The 19,636-nt window shown below is 44.2% G+C and overlaps 1 protein-coding gene and 1 long non-coding RNA gene across 3 annotated transcripts in view; one reads left to right on the forward strand and one right to left on the reverse strand.

The window, feature by feature from the left end:
- PWP1 (PWP1 homolog, endonuclein) overlaps window positions 1–19,339 on the forward strand; it is a 248,794-nt gene extending 229,455 nt beyond the window's left edge. For both annotated transcript variants that reach the window (XM_063928458.1, XM_063928459.1), the window contains 5 exons: window positions 28–139; window positions 10,188–10,278; window positions 15,138–15,259; window positions 17,121–17,226; window positions 18,881–19,339. In XM_063928458.1, coding sequence (XP_063784528.1) covers window positions 28–139; window positions 10,188–10,278; window positions 15,138–15,259; window positions 17,121–17,226; window positions 18,881–18,993 — 544 coding nt within the window. In that variant the 3' untranslated portion in view covers window positions 18,994–19,339. The remainder of the gene's footprint in view (window positions 1–27; window positions 140–10,187; window positions 10,279–15,137; window positions 15,260–17,120; window positions 17,227–18,880) is intronic.
- LOC134933337 (uncharacterized) overlaps window positions 1–19,636 on the reverse strand; it is a 177,065-nt gene that overhangs the window by 94,931 nt on the left and 62,498 nt on the right. The window contains exon 4 of the long non-coding RNA XR_010179675.1: window positions 322–400. This is a non-coding gene — a long non-coding RNA (uncharacterized LOC134933337). The remainder of the gene's footprint in view (window positions 1–321; window positions 401–19,636) is intronic.

Consider the following 19,636-nt stretch of genomic DNA (forward strand, 5'->3'; position numbering starts at 1 on the left):
ATTGTCTGATGATTGTTTTTTCTTCAGGTCAGTGATATTATATGACTGCAGAAGCCCTCAGCAAAATCACAGAACCTGGAGATTTAGTGGACAAGTGGAGAGAGTCACATGGAATCACTTTTGTCCCAGAAACTTTTTGGTAAGTGGTGTGTGTGTGTGTGTGTGTGTGTGTGTGTGTGTGTGTGTGTGTGTGTGTGTGTGTGTGTGTGTGTGTGTGTTGTTTGTTTGTTTTATCATTTTCTTTTATAGCAAATATCTGATTTCATGAAAATACTTTATTTTGTGGTCAAAACAAACATTGCTGTGACAATTCTAGGGTACCTTTTGTGTACAGATGTTATATCTGTTGGGATTCACTAGGTAGTAGGAAGTTTGCTGATGCACATGGTGTTGCTGGTGTCTAGAAAAGTGAAAAAAATATGATCAGGTAAAGAAACTGTACTGTTCTTTTGTGAGTATGAGCCTGTGGGGTCTACTTACTAAGCGTTGGATGGAGGTAAAGTAAACGGAGATAAAGTCGGAGCTGACTGGCTGGTACTTTATCTCCGTCCACTTTATCGTCATCCAAGGATTAGTCATACCACTTTCACACAGAAAAGTCTGAAAGTCCCGCCAATTACCCGGCATTTCAATGCCGGGTCGTTTTGCCGAGACCTGCCTGACTCCCCCTTTCACACAGTCATGCAAATTACCGGGTCGAGGATTTCGACCCGGTAATTTGCAGATCAACACGGGTATTTTGTCTGTGTGAAAGGGTCAACCCGTGTCGAAATTCCCGTGTCTCCGACCCTGGTAGATTCCAGTGTCGAAGTCCCGGGAATTTCAACCCGGGTTGACCCTTTCACACATAAAAAGGACCCGCGTGTTACATGAAATTACCGGGTGGAACTGCTTCACCCGGTAATTTCAGTTTCTGTCTGAAAGGGGTATAAATAGAACCTTTTGTTACAGTGGCTCAAATGTATTAAGCCTTAACAAGTGATAAAGTGTAGACGGATAAAGAGTGATAAATGACCAGCAAATCAGCTCCTAACTGTCATTTTTCAAACACAGCCTGGGACATGGCAGTTAGGAAGCTGATTGGCTGGTACTTTATCACTCTTTATTCGTCTCCACTTTATCTCTTGTTAAGGCTTAATACATTTGGGCCCCAAAATGACATGCTAATTCCTCCAGACCATTTGTTTTCATTAATGAAGTATTATCAGCTGGTCAGTACACATAGCCCATAATCTGGAAGTTGCTAGAGCAGTGATAGACAATGGGATATACTTTAGGGGCCACATTGGACAGTTCCCAAACTTCCAAAGGGCTTCACATTACCCTTAATCTGAGTAAATGTAAATCGATAGAGTTAATAAGAGGCACTTATCTGTATTAACATATCTGCAGGCATTTTATACAAGTGTTAAGGGCCGTATTCACGGCCCAATTTGGGGAGAGATGTGTGCTGCGCGTGCGGGTGGAGACGGGGGGGCCGCTCATTTAACCCAGCATGCAGGCCAATCTAGCACCAGCGATATCGATGCACAGGGCTGCGCATCACTATCGCTGTGGGGGTACACACGGAGAGATCACCGCTTAAAATCTAAGCAATCTAGTCAGATTGCTTCGATTTTAAGTAGCGGTCGCTCCGTGAGTACCCCCCTTTACAAAAGAGAACAGAGAAGTATGAGAAGAAGTCTTGATGGGACTGCAAGTGGCCCTGGAACCACCTGTTTCCCATCACTGGGATACTTAGTTCTACTGGTCTCATCGTCGTTACTTACCTATATACCAGGCTCCTGGTTCTCACAAAAGTTAACTTTAGATGCGTCCTCGTACACCTATCCTCAGTACACCAAGTGGTGCAGGTGATCTGCGCTCAGAGGCGATGCTTCTCTTTCAAATCTTTTTCTCTCCATTGTGTGTTGCAATCAGATGTGACAAAACCACTTCATTGGAGGTAAAAAGCGCATTTGAGAGGAAAAGATGCTCTGCGCACGTTGAGTCACATAAGACTTGCGTCACATCTTCAGAAGGAGCACGTTACATGAATGTGTGTATGGGATCTGGTCAAGTACCCGGCTGTCGTTTGACCAATGCCGGAATCCGGCCCCTTTGTTCTGAATAGGATCACAATGCCGGCACCAGCATCCCGTCAGCAGGGATCCTGATCAAGTGACTGCCGGGATATCGGAGAGATAAGACGCAGGAAGGGGGGGGGGGTTCGGGTTAGGCTACAGGGAGAGGGGGGGTTAGGTTTAGGCAGAGGGGAGGGGGGTGTTAGGTTTAGGCACCCCCAGGGAGGGTTAGGGTTAGGCTGCCAGGGTGGGGGTGGGTAAGGTTTATGCTGCAGTAAGGGAGGGGGGGGGGGTAGCATGCTTCCCGATTTTTGTCGGAATTCTAAACAGTGGGATGCCGCAGTCGGTATTCTGACTGCCAACATTTCAGCCCTAACCCATGTGTATGCCCTTATTGTGCTCCACTTCTTCCTCCTCTTCTTCTCCTCCATACATAGGGGCAGATGTATTAACCTGGAGAAGGCATAAGGAAGTGATAAACCAGTGATATGTGCAAGGTGATAAACACACCAGCCAATCAGCTCCCATATGTAAATTAACAGGAGCTGATTGGCTGGTGCATTATCACCTTGCACTTAACACTGTTTTATCACTTCCTTATGCCTTCTCCGGGTTAATACATCTACCCCATAATGAGCTATTAGTCTGATCTACTCTGCTATGGAATCCATGCACACTGTGTAAAAAAACTGTAAATGCTTATAGATATGTTCCCCCTCCAAATGGAAGTGACTCTGAATGAGGCTGTGCACTTCTAAAGGCTTGGAGCATACGTGGTGTTTTGTTGACATGGCTACTTAAAAAATAAAAGCAAAAATGTATTATAAAACTTTATTAAAACCATATATAGACAAAATAATGTCCCTGTTGCAAAATAATGAGGTTTATTTTATGGGTTGAATTGTATGATATATAAAAAAATGTTAAAAAAAATGTAGTGATGATGGTCACTAGATTATTACTATATAATTCCTCTGGAAAAACAAACAAATGTGTTGAGCTGTGGTACATAAAGAAACCCCTCAATTGCCCTGGAAATATAAAACACAGCGTGCATCTGGATTTAATGGGTGACTGGGAAAGGAGTTCCCGCAGACACCCTGGCCAGTGTGTCTTTATAAAAGCGCACAACAGAGGAGTGACTAGTGCCAGGACTTCACTCCACGCACTACCCCTATCTGTACTAGAGAGCTACAGGCAGCACAGAATCCACTTCTCATGTACCGTAATTGAAAACTCCACATCATAAATAATCCGGACACGCTTAGTGTGAAATAGCCGGTAACAAATAACTCGCACATTGCACTTGTGTTTTGCGTTGTTGAACTGAACAAAATGTCTCTGCAGTGTATTTAATGTACTGTATTATTATTATTTTTATATTGGATTTATCTGTTTCCCCCCCCCCCTAACCTTTTCCCCCAAAGGATAACATTTTACTTACTTGTATTTTCTTCTTTAAAAAAAGCAACAACAAAAAAAAAGCTGAATTTGATAGAAAGCCAGGCCGCAGCCACAGACCGCAGCCGTCACCTATTGCATGATACTTCCAGTGAACATGACACCGCTGCAAACATTCATAGCATGTGCCCTGCCTACATTTGATTACAAATATTTTTTAATTGCCCTCCTCCTCCTCCAATCAGGAGCTGGCTTTCATGTACCGCCACCACATTGGACCTCTTCTGCTGCCGGTAGACTAGTAGGCATATAAATGAGTTGCAGAGTTCCCTTGTAGGTACACATTACCCCTGAGACCCTGCTCTATAAAGGTTTGCTATTCAAGCTAAGAGAGGGCAATGAAGCGTGTCTTTTTAAAAGGAGTTTTCATTTTAAACTATATTGTATAATGCTGAAACATTGCTTACTTCAAAAACAATATAGAGGAGGTGTATCAAAGTGGAAAAGTTGCCCATAGCAACCAGTTTCTAACTATCGTTTGTCTAGCACAGTCTATAAACTGACAGTTACAAGCCGATAGGTGGTTCTGGGCAACTTCTCCACTTTATAGCTCTCAAAAGAGGTTTAATACATCTCCCCCATGTTGGTGGAGCACGTTTTACCAGATTAAGACAAAGATGGTCCTCATGTCAGATATGTTTAGTTAGAAGGTTTAGCATGGCACCAGTATTTGCAGTGTTAGTATGCCCACTGGGGTGCACTGTTTCATTACATTCTGTGCCATGAGGAAGCCTGCAGAATGAGCGCAATTGATCGTACTGATAATAAGCAGAAAAGATTCTCTGTACAGAATAGTTTGAAGGATAATTCAGTTTCTAAAAAGTGGCTTTAGAAGAGTCATATTCACCCTTCCTGAATGGTGAGCGTTCCTCTGCCGGCAAGCAGTTACTTGCCAGTTGAGAACCTGATTTGAAAATCCTCTAAACTACAGTACTGCAGTGATCATTTGGTAGCCATGAGTTGTCATAGAGTCATATAATAAGTGCCTGTGCATGTACAGATGTGTCCTCTTACATCCTTGCTGCAGTCACGCTAAACAGCCCTTGAAGTAGCGTCATGCCGTGGTTGGACTCTGTAGCGCTGAGCGTGTTTTTTTTAAATTTTTCCATGAAAATGTGTCTTAGACGCAAAATAATGTAATAGGATGCACAAGTAGCTTCTGCTGATTAATATCATATGCGTCATGCCTAGTCTATCTCTATCTATCTATCTATCTATCTATCTATCTATCTATCCATTTATCCATCCATTTATCCATCCATCTATCCACTATAAAAAAAACTTTCATCCACTGCACTCGCCATTCCCAGGAGTGCAGAACTGTAATATTAAACCTGTGTCAGCTGCTCCCTCGTAGTTTTGCAGCAGCTGTGCTTGGTGCCCATCTCACATTTAAAAGTTATAAGTTAGTTGGCAGGTGAGCTTTAAACCAGTTAGCATACCTCAAAGCCCTGTACACACTGGGCGATAACACTAGACAATATGAACGAGAAAAAAAAGATCTATTGTTCATATTGTCTAGTGTGTATGCCTGAATGATGCGCGCACCCGCAGTTCGTTCTCGTTCAGGTATTATCTACCAAACTATATTTTTGAGCTGCATGTTTGGAGATGAGGGGGATGACGTCTCTGAACGATATCATTCATCGATATCGTTCAGTGTGTATGTACTGGCGATCTCCCCTTAATTAGCAATCGGCGATAACTAGGGGAGGTCGCCTAGTGTGTACCCGGCTTAAGTTCTGATACGATAGCAGTTACCAAATTTCTAATTCTAAGTAATAGAGTAGGACTTGCAGTGAAATTGGAGTTCAGTGACCCAGGCTGCAAGCTTAATGCATTGATCAATTCAGAATGTGATTGTTGGGTTGACCCTATTTAGGTCGGCACTCATTAGGTCGACCATTATTGCTCGACAGGCACTAGGTCGACACCTGGAATAGGTTGACATGGAGAAAGTGACTGGGAACCCCAATTAGTGCACCGTGTCCCCTTGCATGGCTCGCTTTGCACGCCATGCTTCCGGCAAGGGGCCTCGTTCCGCCACTGCTGCACTCGGCACAGGTTACTATTCCCAATCGTAGTCAACGCGGATTGTAAAGTATGAAAAAGTTAAAAAAAATAATAAATTTGTTTTAAAAAACCTTGTGTCGTCCTTTTCATGTGTCGTCCATTGCCATGTCGACCTAATGACCATGTTGACCTTTTCCAGGTGTCAACCCTAATGCATGTCGACCAATAGTGGTTGACCTATTGACTGTCGACCTTAGTGGGGTCAACCTAAGGCAGTGATGGCTAACCTTGACACTCCAGCTGTTGTTGAACTACACATCCCAGCATGCCCTGCTACAGTTTTGTTATTTGGCCATGCTAAAACTGATGCAGGGCATGCTGGGATGTGTAGTTCAACAACAGCTGGAGTGTCAAGGTTAGCCATCACTGACCTAAGGACCTTATCCGATCAATTCATGAACTAAAACCCCACTGTTTGTTATGGTGAGTGAGTTTCTTATGGCGAGTGCTGAGCTCTGTGATTTTTATTTATTTATTTATATATATATAAATATATATATATATAATTTTAATGTTTAAAATATGCATAGCTAAATAAGTTTTTCTGCTTCACTAATACCACAGATTGTGTGCACTGCCCAGTAAATCAGAATTCCACAGAGATTAAGGTTTTAAATTTACCCGAGGCACAGAGTGATAAATTGATTTGCCTTAGATCATTATCAGCTGCCGCAAAAAGTTAAAATACTGTATTTTGGATTTTGTGCCATAGTAAAAGACCCAGCCATCTTTAAGTTTAGTGAACATTAAATAATACATTTTCAAATGTATTACTGCCATGCTGTATTTGACATTATAGTATCTGTAACAGGGTGTGTTTAATCTGTAATTCTGAAAGCACAATCTCATTGTTCTTTTTCGCCCTTCACATCATTGGGCTCTCCAGCTGCTGTGATAGACTGCAGAGCTTTCTGTAACTTGTAGTTCAGCTTTCTGTGACAGTTGTAGACCCAAGGCTTGTCTACATTTTTATATAGTTATATAACATAACATTTTACTGTTTCATATTTTGCAGTGCCCTATATACAACACACATTAGAACAACACAGGGTATACAGAACTTAACATCACTAAAAAACTAAAATAGAGCACAGGTAACAATTAGCACCACCGTTCTCAGTACACAATACAGCTGAGATGTCAGGAAGCAAAGAAATAATCGGCCTACTACTGGGGGCGGGCAGCCGTTGGTAGATGAACAGTCACTAACAGGAGGAAATGCAGGTATAGACAGTCACTGAGTAGGAGAGAGCTGTAAGTGCAGGAGAAAGAGGGCTGTGAGAACAGGAGGGAAGAGGGCCCTGCTCCAAGGAGCTTACAGTCTAGGGGAAGAGGGAAACAGACAGGTGACAGGAGGTACAAGCAAGCGGAAGGTGGTCTCTTATCAGGAAGTAAGCGAGGCAGAGATGGCCAAGGTATGAGGTTGGGAGAGCGGCCTCAAGACTGGGTTATGCGGAAGGGTAGGCTTTGATGAACAGGTGAGTTTTCGGTGCCCTTTGAAGCTTTGCAATGTCGGGGAGAGTCTAATAGAGCAAGGGAGCTTGTTCCAGTGAAGAGGGGTAGCGTGGGCAAAATCTTGGATTCGCGCATGGGATGTAGTGACCAGCATAGACAAGTGGCGACAGTCGTTGGCCGACCGGAGTGGGCGGGAGTATGTAGGGATATGAGGTAGGAGGTGTATGGTGCAGTGGAATTAGAGAGGGCCTTGTATGTGTGGGTGAGGAGTTTGAAGAGGATTCTGTGGCGGAATGGGAGCCAGTGTATGATTTGTTGAAGGGGAGTGGAAGATAAGTCTAGCTGCGGAGTTGAGAACAAATTGGAGTGGAGCGAGATGGGAGAGTCGGAGTTCAGTGTGGAGAATGTTGCAGTAGTCGAGCAGTGAGATGACTGGTGAGTGGATAATAAGTTTAGTCGCACTCTGGGAGAGGAATGGCCTGATGCAAGCAATGTTGTGTAGCTGGAATCGACAGGATTGAGCCAGAGATTGGATGTTGGGGGTGAAGGAGAGGGAGGAGTCAACAGTGATGCCCAGGCAGCGGAGTTGGGGAACGTAGAGTATGATAGTGTTGTCAACAGTGATATAAATATTAGGGGGGTGGAGACTCTGGATGGGGGAAAGATGATGCGTTCGGTTTTGTCCAAGTTGAGCTTCAGGGAGCGCTCAGACATCCAGGGCGAGATAGCAGAGAGGTGGATACCTGAGAGAGTACAGAGGGAGGGAGATCAGAAGAGGAGCGGTATAGTTGCGTATCTTCCGCATAGAGGTGATATTGGAGGCCGAAAGAGCTTATGAGCACAACCAGGTTTGAGGTGTACGTGGAGAAGAGAAGGGGGCCAAGGGTAGAACTCTGGGGGACACCAACAGGGAGGGTGGAAGGGGGTGAGGTGGAGCCAGAGGCAGACACAGAGAATGAGTGGTTAGCAAGGTAAGAGGTGAACCAGGCAAGGACAGTGCTAGAGAGGCCAATTGACTGGTGGGTGTGGAAGGGGAGATGATGATCCACAGTGTCAAAGGCCACAGAGAGATCCAGGAGGATGAGCAGAGAGAAGTGATCCCTGGATTTGTCCAGTAGATGACCGCCACCTGGAGGTGAATGGGAGAGAAGAGGCGGATGGAGTGGACCTCAAAAGTGGAGAAAGTGAGGGAGGATTCGGGTGGGATGACGCAAGTGGTGCAGTTTGGAGAGAGTAGGATGTCCACTCCACCATCGTGGCAGTCATCAGGTCTGACAGAGTGGGTGAAGAAGGAGCCCACATACGAGAGGGCAGCAGGGGAGGTGGAGTCAGAGGAGAGCCAGGTTAGTGGGAGATTAAGAGGTCATGAGTTATGATTTCTTTCTAACCTTAACTTTTTAAAAGTCACAAACAAATAGCTGCTAATTGACAGGTCACAGGTGTTGCTAAGACGTATCAAACCATAACAACCAATATGTTCAGTGTCATCCACCAGTGTGTTTCTGAGTTAGGGCAAGAAATTACAGGAAGTTAATTTCCAAGAATTTTACCTATTCCACAATGTCATAGTGGTGGAAAAATTGTAACTAGGCATGTAACATTTGAGTGGCGTTATCCTCTACAGCAGTGGTTCCCAAACTTTCTTGAATCACGGCGCTCTACAGTATCTGCATTTTTTTCACGGTACCCCTACGATAAAAGTAAATTGTGCCTAGCTGTCATCCTTAGGGCCAGTTATGTGGTGGTGTACAGTGTTGCTTCTGATTGTCTACATGTGCTATGATTGGTAGCCACTATAACTAGTTTTACCTATCACTTTGACAATAAATTATTTGATTTGGTACACCAGGCACTCCTGCAACAGCCTCGCGGCACCCCGTGCTGCCTTGGCACACAGTTTGGGAACTTCTGCTCTACAGAGAACACATATTGTTAGGGTTTACGTTCTTTTTTTATTACTATATTAATTACACATTATTATTATTATTATTACTACTACTACTACTATTATTATTATTATTATTATTATTATTATTGTTGATGATATTATTATTATTATTATTATTATTATTATTATTTATGCTTGTGTTCTTTATATTTTCTGTTGCACTTTACAATTGGGACCAAAGCAGTAATAAAACAAGACTGGGTAATAACTGACAGAGAAAGTGGTAAGAGGGCCCTGCTTACAATCTATAGGGAAATAGGCATTGATACACAAGGATAAGTGCTACATATTGGATATTGGTCCAGCCAGATTGCAGAGGTTCATACATCACTGTAAGCGATGGTCACATGGATGTAGGTTGTTATACACAGATAACAATTATTCTTTTGCCAATATAAATGAATGATCTTTTGCTTCCAATGGAACAATTACCCAAAGTGGTGGAATTGTCTTGACACGCTCAGTGCCTACATAACATAGACTGATAACTAATTAACAAGTTTGTGAATAATGTTGGTTGTTGTAAAGCACAAGTACAGCCCTGTTTAAAACCTGTGCCAGATGGCCGGTCTTTTGTGGATCAGAGAGCTGCTTACAGGCTACGGTCACCAGCGCTGTTAGGATGGGTGCACACACGGTGGAACCGCCGTTTCATTGACCAAGCGGACAAGGGTAAGCTTATACACTTAGCAATTGGCCGCTTAATGTACTGTATCGCTTCACAGCTAGGCGGGCATTTGATTTTGCCCATCCAGCATCTGCCATATATATCGGCTGTTATATCATCTAGTGTGGACCCAGCATTTCTAGGCATAAAGCGGACTATTAAATCCCTATTTGTGCTTGAGAGACCTCATATTGGGATTCCATAGTAACAGTGCTGCATTAACCAAACTTCAAGGAAAAACAGAAATTGTCAGAATGATGATCAGTCCCCTTACATTGCTTCTCATTTAAAGCTTTCAGATGAGCTGCCGCTATGACCTCTGGCAAAGAATTGATTTCTTAAAGAGAGAAAATAAATCGATCGTAGAGGTGTGGCTGAGAGGTTCGATAAATGTCGGATATTATTGTTCTGTTCTTGGTTTAATTCATTTTATCTTCTGTCTAATAAGTTGTATTTTGCCTGTAATTAATAGGTCAGTAATTACTTGCTAATGTGTCTCTGTCCGGTGTCTGTCTCCTAGGCCAGCACAGAAGACGGCTTTGTGTACTGTTTAGATGCGCGGTCAGACAAGCCCTTGTTCACATTGAAGGCTCATGATGGAGAAGTGTCTGGTATGTATATATGTTGTCAGTTGTAATTTTTCACAGTCATAATGAAAAGAGAGGGATTGGTCTATCCATCTGAATTAAATTAATTCATGTTTTTTTTTAAAACTATAAGCCATAACATTAAAAATCATAGACAGGTGACGTATCAAAGTGAATACTCTTTTCTTGAAGTTGATGTGTTGGATGCAGAAAAAATGGGCAAGCCAAAACAAGAGCCAAATTGTGATGGCTAGACGGCTAGGTCAGAGCATCTCCATAACGGCAGGTCGTGTAGGTTGTTTCCGGTATGCAGAGGTTAGTACATGCCAAAAGTGGCTCACAGAAGGACAACTAGTGAACTGGAAACCGCTTCATGGGTACCCAAGGCTCATTGATGCGCGTGGGGACAGAAAGCTGGCCTGTCTGGTACGGTTCTGAGGAAGAGCTACTGCAACACAAATTACAGAATAAGTTAATGCTGGCTACTATAGAAAGGTGTCAGAACTCACAGGCCGGTCAGAGTGTACATGCAGACTTCTGTCTCATGGGCATGTGAGTAACAGGATCTGCTGGTAACGGCTTGGTGCCAGATAACACATGACAATTTTGCAATGTCTTGTAGAGTCCGTGCTTTGATGGGTCAGAGCTGCTTTGGCGCTATGAGGGGGATCTATACAATATTATTCAGGTGGTTTTAGTGTTATGGCTGATGGGTATATACATATACAGATGTGTCCTCATACATCTAGCCTCAATACGCCATGCAGAGCAAGATGCCTAGTGCGAGTGACTCACCAGGCCCCGTACAACTCTGCTACGTTGGGCGTCTTTTCTTTTTCTTTTGACAAAAAAACATCTTAGTCCTAACGCAATGCGACTAGGACACATGGGGAGACTGTGCTGATGAATGTGATATTTGTATATTGTGTGTGACTGAGTCTGTATAAGGAGAAGAACAGAGCTTATATTGGGAAAAAGCTGTGGCTGCGTTTTAGCATTTCACGTACAGTCAGAGACTCCGTCACACACAAATATACGTGTCGTATATCAAATTACTCAGCACAGTCTCCTCATACGTCCTTGTCGTATTCTATTGCTAAGAAGACGCTTTTTCAGCAAAAAAAGAAGCAAACAAGACGCCCGACGCTAGAAGATTCTCACGTGACCTGGCGTGCCAAGAGGGGCTGTTTGCAAAGATGTATGAGGACACATCTGTATCATTCATGCTCTGCACTCACCTTATACACTCCACAATAGGAACAATCGATCAGGGAATGGTAGAATAATAATTAGTCCAAACTGCCACCTCTTCTGGCCAGTCCCTATCCTGTCTCACCTAACATGAGAATTGCTCTGCATCCTTTGCCACTAGGTAGCACACAGATTTTGTACACAAACTACGCTCTTATCATGGGTTATGATCTGCTAGCTTATAGACTTAAAGAGACAGAACCTCCCCTAAGCACATCAATTAATGAGCACCTGGGGAATTAGCTGATAAGATTTGGCTTAAATATGGGAAAACAGGATGCAAGAGAAAGTGTGACCATAACATTTTCTATAAAAAATAGGCTTTAATACACTGTGTGGATTAAAATATCAACAGTTAATAGATTGATAATGACTAACCCTTACCGTCGCCCCTAGTGCCTACCCCTAACCGTCACCCTTAGTGCCTACCCCTAACGGTCGCCCCTAGTGCCTACCCCTAACTGTCGCCCCTAGTGCCTACCCCTAACTGTCGCCCCTAGTGCCTACCCCTAACTGTCGCCCCTAGTGCCTACCCCTAACTGTCGCCCCTAGTGCCTACCCCTAACTGTCGCCCCTAGTGCCTACCCCTAACTGTCGCCCCTAGTGCCTACCCCTAACTGTCGCCCCTAGTGCCTACCCCTAACTGTCGCCCCTAGTGCCTACCCCTAACTGTCGCCCCTAGTGCCTACCCCTAACTGTCGCCCCTAGTGCCTACCCCTAACCGGCGCCCCTAGTGCCTACCCCTAACCGTCGCCCCTACCCCTAAACGTTGCCCCAACTGTCTACCTCTAACCGTTGCCCCAAGTGCCTACCCCTAACCGTAACAATGTTGAAGAATCAAGAAAATCACGTGTGGACTATTTTGACCATTTCCCTGTCAACCCTTTGAACCTGCCTACCATAGTCACTGTCGGCCTTTTGACTATGTCTTTTTGACCCTGTTGACTTTTTGACTGTCGATTTTCTGGTGTCTGTCAGCGCTGGCCTAATGACTGTTGACCTTGTTATTGTTTACCTTCCATCCTGATACCTTAATCCCCGGCACTCCACTGTTATCTGTGGTGCCTGAGGTATGTGACCACACCATTTGTTTGGGGGACACTGGGCTGGTCAGGATGGCATGCAGGTTAGAGCAATGTAACAATATATAGAAAGCACAGACAGGATATCCACACTGCCACATGGGAAGACACTGTTCTCTTCTTTCTGCAGCTTCAGTGCCTTATTCATCATTGTGTTACCCATTACACAGCTCCCCCTAGTGGGGAGCCCTCTCCTTGCTGTACCACTGTCTCTGTGACAGTGGATGACAGAAGCCTGCACCGTCTCGCTAAGATGTGTCAGCTGCACTTGCATCTCTCTATACAGATCATGTGTGAGCTTCTGGCACATGTCTTTACAGGGGAAAAAATGCAAACAAATAAACACGCCAGTAATACAGTTCCTATTGTTTGTCTGTCTCCCCTATTTCTATCTCCATCTACAATGTTGCAGCATACAAAGATCATGGTTTTCATACTACATGTAGCATTCATACTACAGACGTCTCTGTTTTTGTTCTATGAAAGAGAATAGTCGTTCCCCTGACCACTAAACTGATCGGCAACACTATTCACAGTGACTGTAGAAGGCGCTCAGTAATGATGTCTGTGTGTATGGTGATTATATCAAACAGTGGCAGTTTTATTTACAATCCTTTACATTTTTTGGTTTTCAGAACCTTCTGTATAACTGCTGTACACATAAAATGTGCCTTACTTTTAGATCACTGATCCCCCCTTCTCCTAATAAAATAAAAATTGCCTGTTAACATCTCTGCGTGAAGTTAGCAGTCATATGAGAGTAATACCGCCCATGTACTGTCAGGAGCATGCTCACTGCACTCCCGGGAAACCTGCTGTGGCGTCACTGTAGGAAATCCTGTTCTCGGTGATCACGAGATCAGTACCACAGGAGCTATGGCAGGCACAAGCAGATGTAATATATATACACACACAAAATGAGCGGCACTCACAGGTCTTGAATTGTGAATAAAAGGTCCTCACCCCATAAGATAGATAGTAACGTTTCGTTTTTTTTAATTACAACCGGTTGGGTTGCAGTTAAAACGACCATCATCGGGATACTTGCGTTCAGGATACCGACGCCGAAATACCGACAACCAACAATGCCGACAGCTGGAATCCCAGCACACCAGGGCTGTTCCCACCTGTGGCTGTCCACAACACCCATAGAGTAGGAACACCCTGTGGCAGGCGCAGCGAGCCACTGAACCTGCAGCGTGGTGATCACAGCGAGCCCGCAAAGGGATTCTTAGCACTCGCCCAGCATTTCCATCATAGGTACACTTCAACTGTGAGAGACTAGGAAATCACATTGTAATATTTTTTAAACAATTTATTTGTATATTCTTGCGGAAAAAAAATATTTGGACAATCAAAAAGTTTATCTCAATACCTTGTAATATAACCTCGGTTGGCAATTACAGAGGTCAAACGTTTCCTGTAGTTCTTGACCAGGTTTGCACACACTGTAGCAGGTATTTTGGCCCACTCTTCCATGCAGATCTTCTCTAGATCTGTCATGTTTTGGGGCTGTTGCCGGGCAACACGGACTTTCAACTCCCTCCACAGATTTCCTATTGGGTTGAGGTCTGGAGACTGGCTAGGCCACTCCAGGACCTTGAAATGCTTCTTACGGAACCACTCCTTAGTTGCCCGGGCAGTGTGTTTGGGGTCATTGTCATGCTGGAAGACCCAGCCACGTTCCATCTTCAATGCTCTTACTGAGGGAAGGAGGTTTTTGCCCAAAATCTCATGATACACGGCCCCATTCATCATCTCCTTAATACAGATCAGTCGTCCTGTCCCCTTTGCAGAAAAGCAGCCCCAAAGCATGATGTTTCCACCCCCATGCTTCACAGTGTGTATGGTGTTCTTGGGATGCCATTCATCATTCTTCTCCCTCCAAACACGGCGAGTTCGATTTTGCTCTCATCTGACCACATTGCATTCTCCCAATCCTCCTCTGGATCATCCAGATAGTCCCTAGCAAACTTGAGACCTGCCTGGACATGTGCTGGCTTAAGCAGGGGGACCTTTTCGGGCGCTGCAGGATTTCAATCCATGACGACGTAGTGTGTTACTAATGGTAACCTTTGTGACTGTGATCCCAGTTCTTTTGAGGTCATTGACCAGGTCCCCCCAGGTAGTTCTGGGCTTATTCCTCACCATTCTCAAGATCATTAATACCCCACGAGGTGAGATCTTGCATGGAGCCCCAGGTCGGGGGAGATTGTCAGTGATCTTGTATTTCTTCCATTTTTTTAATAAATGTGCCAACAGTTGATCTCTTCTCACCAAGCTGCTTGCCTATTGTCGAGTAGCTCATCCCAGCCTTGTGCAGCTCTACAATTTTGTCCCTGGTGTCCTTAGGCAGCTCTCTGGTCTTGACCATGGCATATAGGCTTATGTTTTAACACAGAAATAAAAGGATAACTGAGGAATGGCAGCATGAGGAAACTGATTACAATATAGCATTCCTGCAGATTCAGATCCTCTGCACACCATGTAAATGTGACTATATGTAGCTGTATATGCCTTTTATTTGTCTGTCTGCCTTTTTAAATCCAGGCCTTGAGTTGAGCAGCCAAGTTAAAGGCTGTCTGGTGACATCGTCTCAAGATAAGTTTGTGAAGATTTGGGACATTTTACTGGACAAACCAAGTCTCGTTCACTCTCGGGATATGAAAATGGTAAGTGTGCCCATTACTCTCTGACTCACCCTTCAGCATCTTTGGGTTTTATATACAAGCTCTCCTGTGGTATTAGTTATCCATTATGTTATACACTGTATACAAGTTTTACTGATCTTACATCTAATGTTCCTGACTCACCACCATCATTTTTTATTTTTTTATGCCTTCTCATTGCTTTAAACTGAACTTATATTTGTTCCTCTGCCTAACATAGCAAGCTCTGCGGGTGATCTAATGTTTCTGGGGGTAACATTCCACCCTCTATGTGTCCCCATTAGCTGTGCTAATATCTGACAGAGGAAAAATGTGAGTGCGCCAATGGCTGCCTGCCATCTACAGCCGCTCTCGTTGCTTCCTTTTCGTAAACACTAAACAATTGCCATATGCTTTAATGCTGGATAGGTATACCAGCGTTTGGTAGGAGGTTGTATTGTCGAGGTTATGGTTATGCTCCCGGGGGTTCAGTATGATTTACCGACAGACACAATACCGACGGTCATAATTTCCGACAATCATTGACCTACAGTCAAAATACCAACACGATCAAAATACCAACATTCATTATGCTGACATTTGAAATGCCGACATGTCGAAATACCGACGTGTTTTTGTGTGAATGTCAACATATGTTGATATGGTCACCGTCTAAGTGTAACGCGTCCGCTCACCTTGCTTCAGGCACTGTCCCGAGCGACTATTATATTCTTCCTCCAGGTCCACTGGGATGGTAAAGTATGAACAAGTCTATTCTTGGGCAAAAATTCCTTAAAAACAAATGTTGGCATTTTGACATGTCGGCATTTCAAATGTTGGTATTCCGACTGTCAACCTTTTGAACATGTCGGCATAATTAATTGTCTGTATTTTGACCACGTCGGTATTTTGACTGTCGGTCAATGGCTGACGGATGACCGTCGGTATTGTGTCAGCCGATAAATGAACTGCTGCCCTCCGGGAAGGGGTGGTCTTCAGTATGCCGGCTGTCGGGATCCTGACGCACAGTATACCGGCGCCGGCATACCGACACTTATTCTCCCTCGTGGGGGTCCACGACCCCCCTGGAGGGAGAATAAAATAGCGTGGCGCGCGTATCGCGCCACCGCGCCCGCAAGGGGCTCATTTGTGCTCGCCACACTGTCGGTATGCCGGTGGTCGGGCTCCCGGCGCCGGTATGCTGGTCGCTGGGAGCCCGACCGCCGGCATACCATACTACACCCCCGGGAAGGCCTGTTAGGCACCACCGGGGGGAGGTTAGGTTCAGGCATTAAGGGGGAGGTTTAGTGTTATGCTTCGGGGAAGGGGTGTTAACTATATTTTTACATTCCCCATACCGTGACCATGACCATGATCATCTTCTTATTGGGTTTATTAGAATAACTGCTGGATATACCCCATCCCTTTCTTTTTACATGGGGTGTAAGCAGTGGCCACCATAATTAATAAATAGATCACCCAGTGACACTGTTCATTTCTTAGAACCTCACGCCGATTGAAGTTATGAACAATGATAGCTCTGTGTATCTGAAATAGTGTACAGCACCTAGTCCATTATTATTTACTGCAATACATTTGTTACACCATAGGGGTCAATCTAATTACCCTTGAATGGGGCAAGTTTCTGATGCAGCAGTGTGTAAATGAAGGCAATGGCACCACAATTTGCCCCCTCTAGTGACCCGATCTCACCCCGGGCTCGCAGATATTTGTGCGCAGACCCAAAAATCTGCGAGTTTGACGGGCATACAGCCATACTTACTCACTCCGCGATGGACTTGCGTGTAATTGGAATGGCCCGATAGTGGGTATATAAGTTGTTAGATATTACTATATTTACAAATATTATCTTTATTTGTTTTAGGGTATACTGTTCTGCACGGCATGCTGCCCTGATTTTCCATTTGTTTATGCATTTGGAGGCCAGAAGGACGGGTTGAGAGTATGGGACATCAGCAGTATTGCTGCCGGTGAGTGGATCAGGGTGTGATGTTTATTAAAGTAAGGTTACTTGAGAACGTCACAATGCGTACTATTGAATTATCAGATATTGCCTCTTACAGTGACCCGGCACACTGCAATATTACAGCCAAAACCTGACAAATGGGCAATATCACTTATTGAAATTGCTCGCCTGGCCAAACTGAACTCACCTCTTAGAATGGGCAGAAGGAATGTCATGTATGTGCATAATTTTACTCCAGGTTTTCTGTGCACCATTTACAGTGCACACATTGCCTACGCACCATGGGAGCAACCAGTATCTATTTTTTTTCACTGTGCTGAGCCATTATAACAGTGATTAGAGCAAGACACCTGCCCAAGTGAGAGCTAGCTGCTGTGCACGCACTTATGGGGAGACTGCGTGACAGGACATACCAATTGAGTTTCCCAAACGCCGCCATTACAGTCCAGGTTTTAAGGATATCCATGCTTGAGTCCAGATGGTTGAATCAAATTGACTGAAGCACTAATTAGGTCACTTGTGCTCAAGCATGGATATCCCCAAAATCTGGACTGTAGTGTCGGAGCTTGGGAACCTCTGGAATAAACTATAGAGAAAAACACTTAAAACATAGGTCCTCAAACTCTGGGGCAGATGTATTAACCTGGAGAAGGCATAAGGAAGTGATAAACCAGTGATATGTGCAAGGTGATAAAGGCAGCAGCCAATCAGATCCTAACTGTTAATTTACATATTGGAGCTGATTGGCTGGCGCCTTTATCACCTTGCACACATCACTGGTTTATCACTTCCTTATGCCTTCTCCAGGTTAATACATCTGTCCTCAGGACTCCAAACAATTCACGTTTTCCAGGTCACCTAGCAGGTGCACAGGTGCAGTCATTACTCACTGACACATTTTAAAAGATCCGCAGGTGGAGGTAATTATGTCACTTGTGATACTGAGAGGAGGAACTGTTTGGGGTCCTGAGGGTCGAGTTTAAAAACCTATGTGCTAAATTGACGATTCAGGTCTGTATCATTGATCACATGGGATATATTTATAAAACGTGTGCATTGCACATAACCAGGGGTGCGAGGTGAAGGGACAGATTATCTGGCCCAAGCCTTGTGGGGGCAGAATTTGCCACAGATAGAGTGACCATATTATCCCTTTCACCTGGGACGCTCATGGATTACACAGGTTCTGTGGCTGATTAAAACCAGCTGAAATGTAGGCTTGAAGTCAGCCAGCCACAGAACCTGTGTAATCCATGAGCGTCCCAGGTAAAAGTATAATATAGTCACTCTACCACAGAGGCAGAGAGTGAACATTCAGGGCAATATATCGGTGCACAGATTCTTTACAGGGCACTGTATGCAGAGCAGGGCAATGCCATAGCCCCATACTTGGCCACACCCCCTTTCTAGCACCAGTGCCCACCAGAAAATGTCGTTTAAATCATATTAGTTACTATGTGCAACAAGTTCTCCTATGTCCCCCAGTGTTTCAAATACAGTACATGGTGAAGGTGGTGGAAGGATTAGTCACTCCTGGAAAGAAAATGGGTATTTGGCAAACAATGCCAAATAGATGAGAAGGGCTGTGTATGCAGACCTTTTATAAAACTGAAAAGTAGTTAAATCATTTATTTTACATTTTTTACATTTATTTTCAGTAAAAGAAGCATTTGGTAGCAGAGAGCGGCTGATGGTGACCAATCTACCCAGCACGTCATCCAGTGCCACCCAAGGGACCAGCGATGCAGCTGCCGAAACTATGGAGGCTTAGAGCTGGCAGATGCCCTCCTGTCTCTTGTAGATGATTACATCCAACATCATCCTCCTCTTCCTCATCCATCTTCATGGCAACATTAATGCAAATGTGTGCATCAACTTCAAATGACTTATTATTTGAGACCATTCAGTAAAATTCCTGGGATTGATCGTGACCTCTACGGCTGTGACTGTAGTTCATCTGTCGGACTAATGTGACTATCTAGAAGCAGAAGCGGTTCCAGGTTTCCTGTATTCATTAATATTGCTAATTATTGCTGTTAACAATATGATTGCTCAGATGCAAATTTATATTGAACCAGACATCCTGAGATCATTAAACTTTTAGGTTGTTTTCCAGAGCTGTACAGTATACTAGCAGAGTTGATTTATATGTTGAATTAAAGCCCGTACAGGGGGTTACTGCGCATTATCACCATTTAATATAACAAGTTGTAAAATGCTGTGCTTAGCATCACTAGGAATGCTGTATAGCTTTTTCACACCAAGTTCTGTTGTGCAAAGTATAAAGATTCACACTCCGTCGCTGTCAAAGGAATCTGTGTAGTCTTGTGAAGCAGCTTTGTCGCAATGCACATTCCCTTAAAAAAGACACTACACCCCTCGATGTGGCTCACTCACGCCAGGTATCTCGCTCC

This window comes from Pseudophryne corroboree, chromosome 6 (genome assembly GCF_028390025.1).
Source record: "Pseudophryne corroboree isolate aPseCor3 chromosome 6, aPseCor3.hap2, whole genome shotgun sequence".
Lineage (NCBI taxonomy): Eukaryota > Metazoa > Chordata > Amphibia > Anura > Myobatrachidae > Pseudophryne > Pseudophryne corroboree.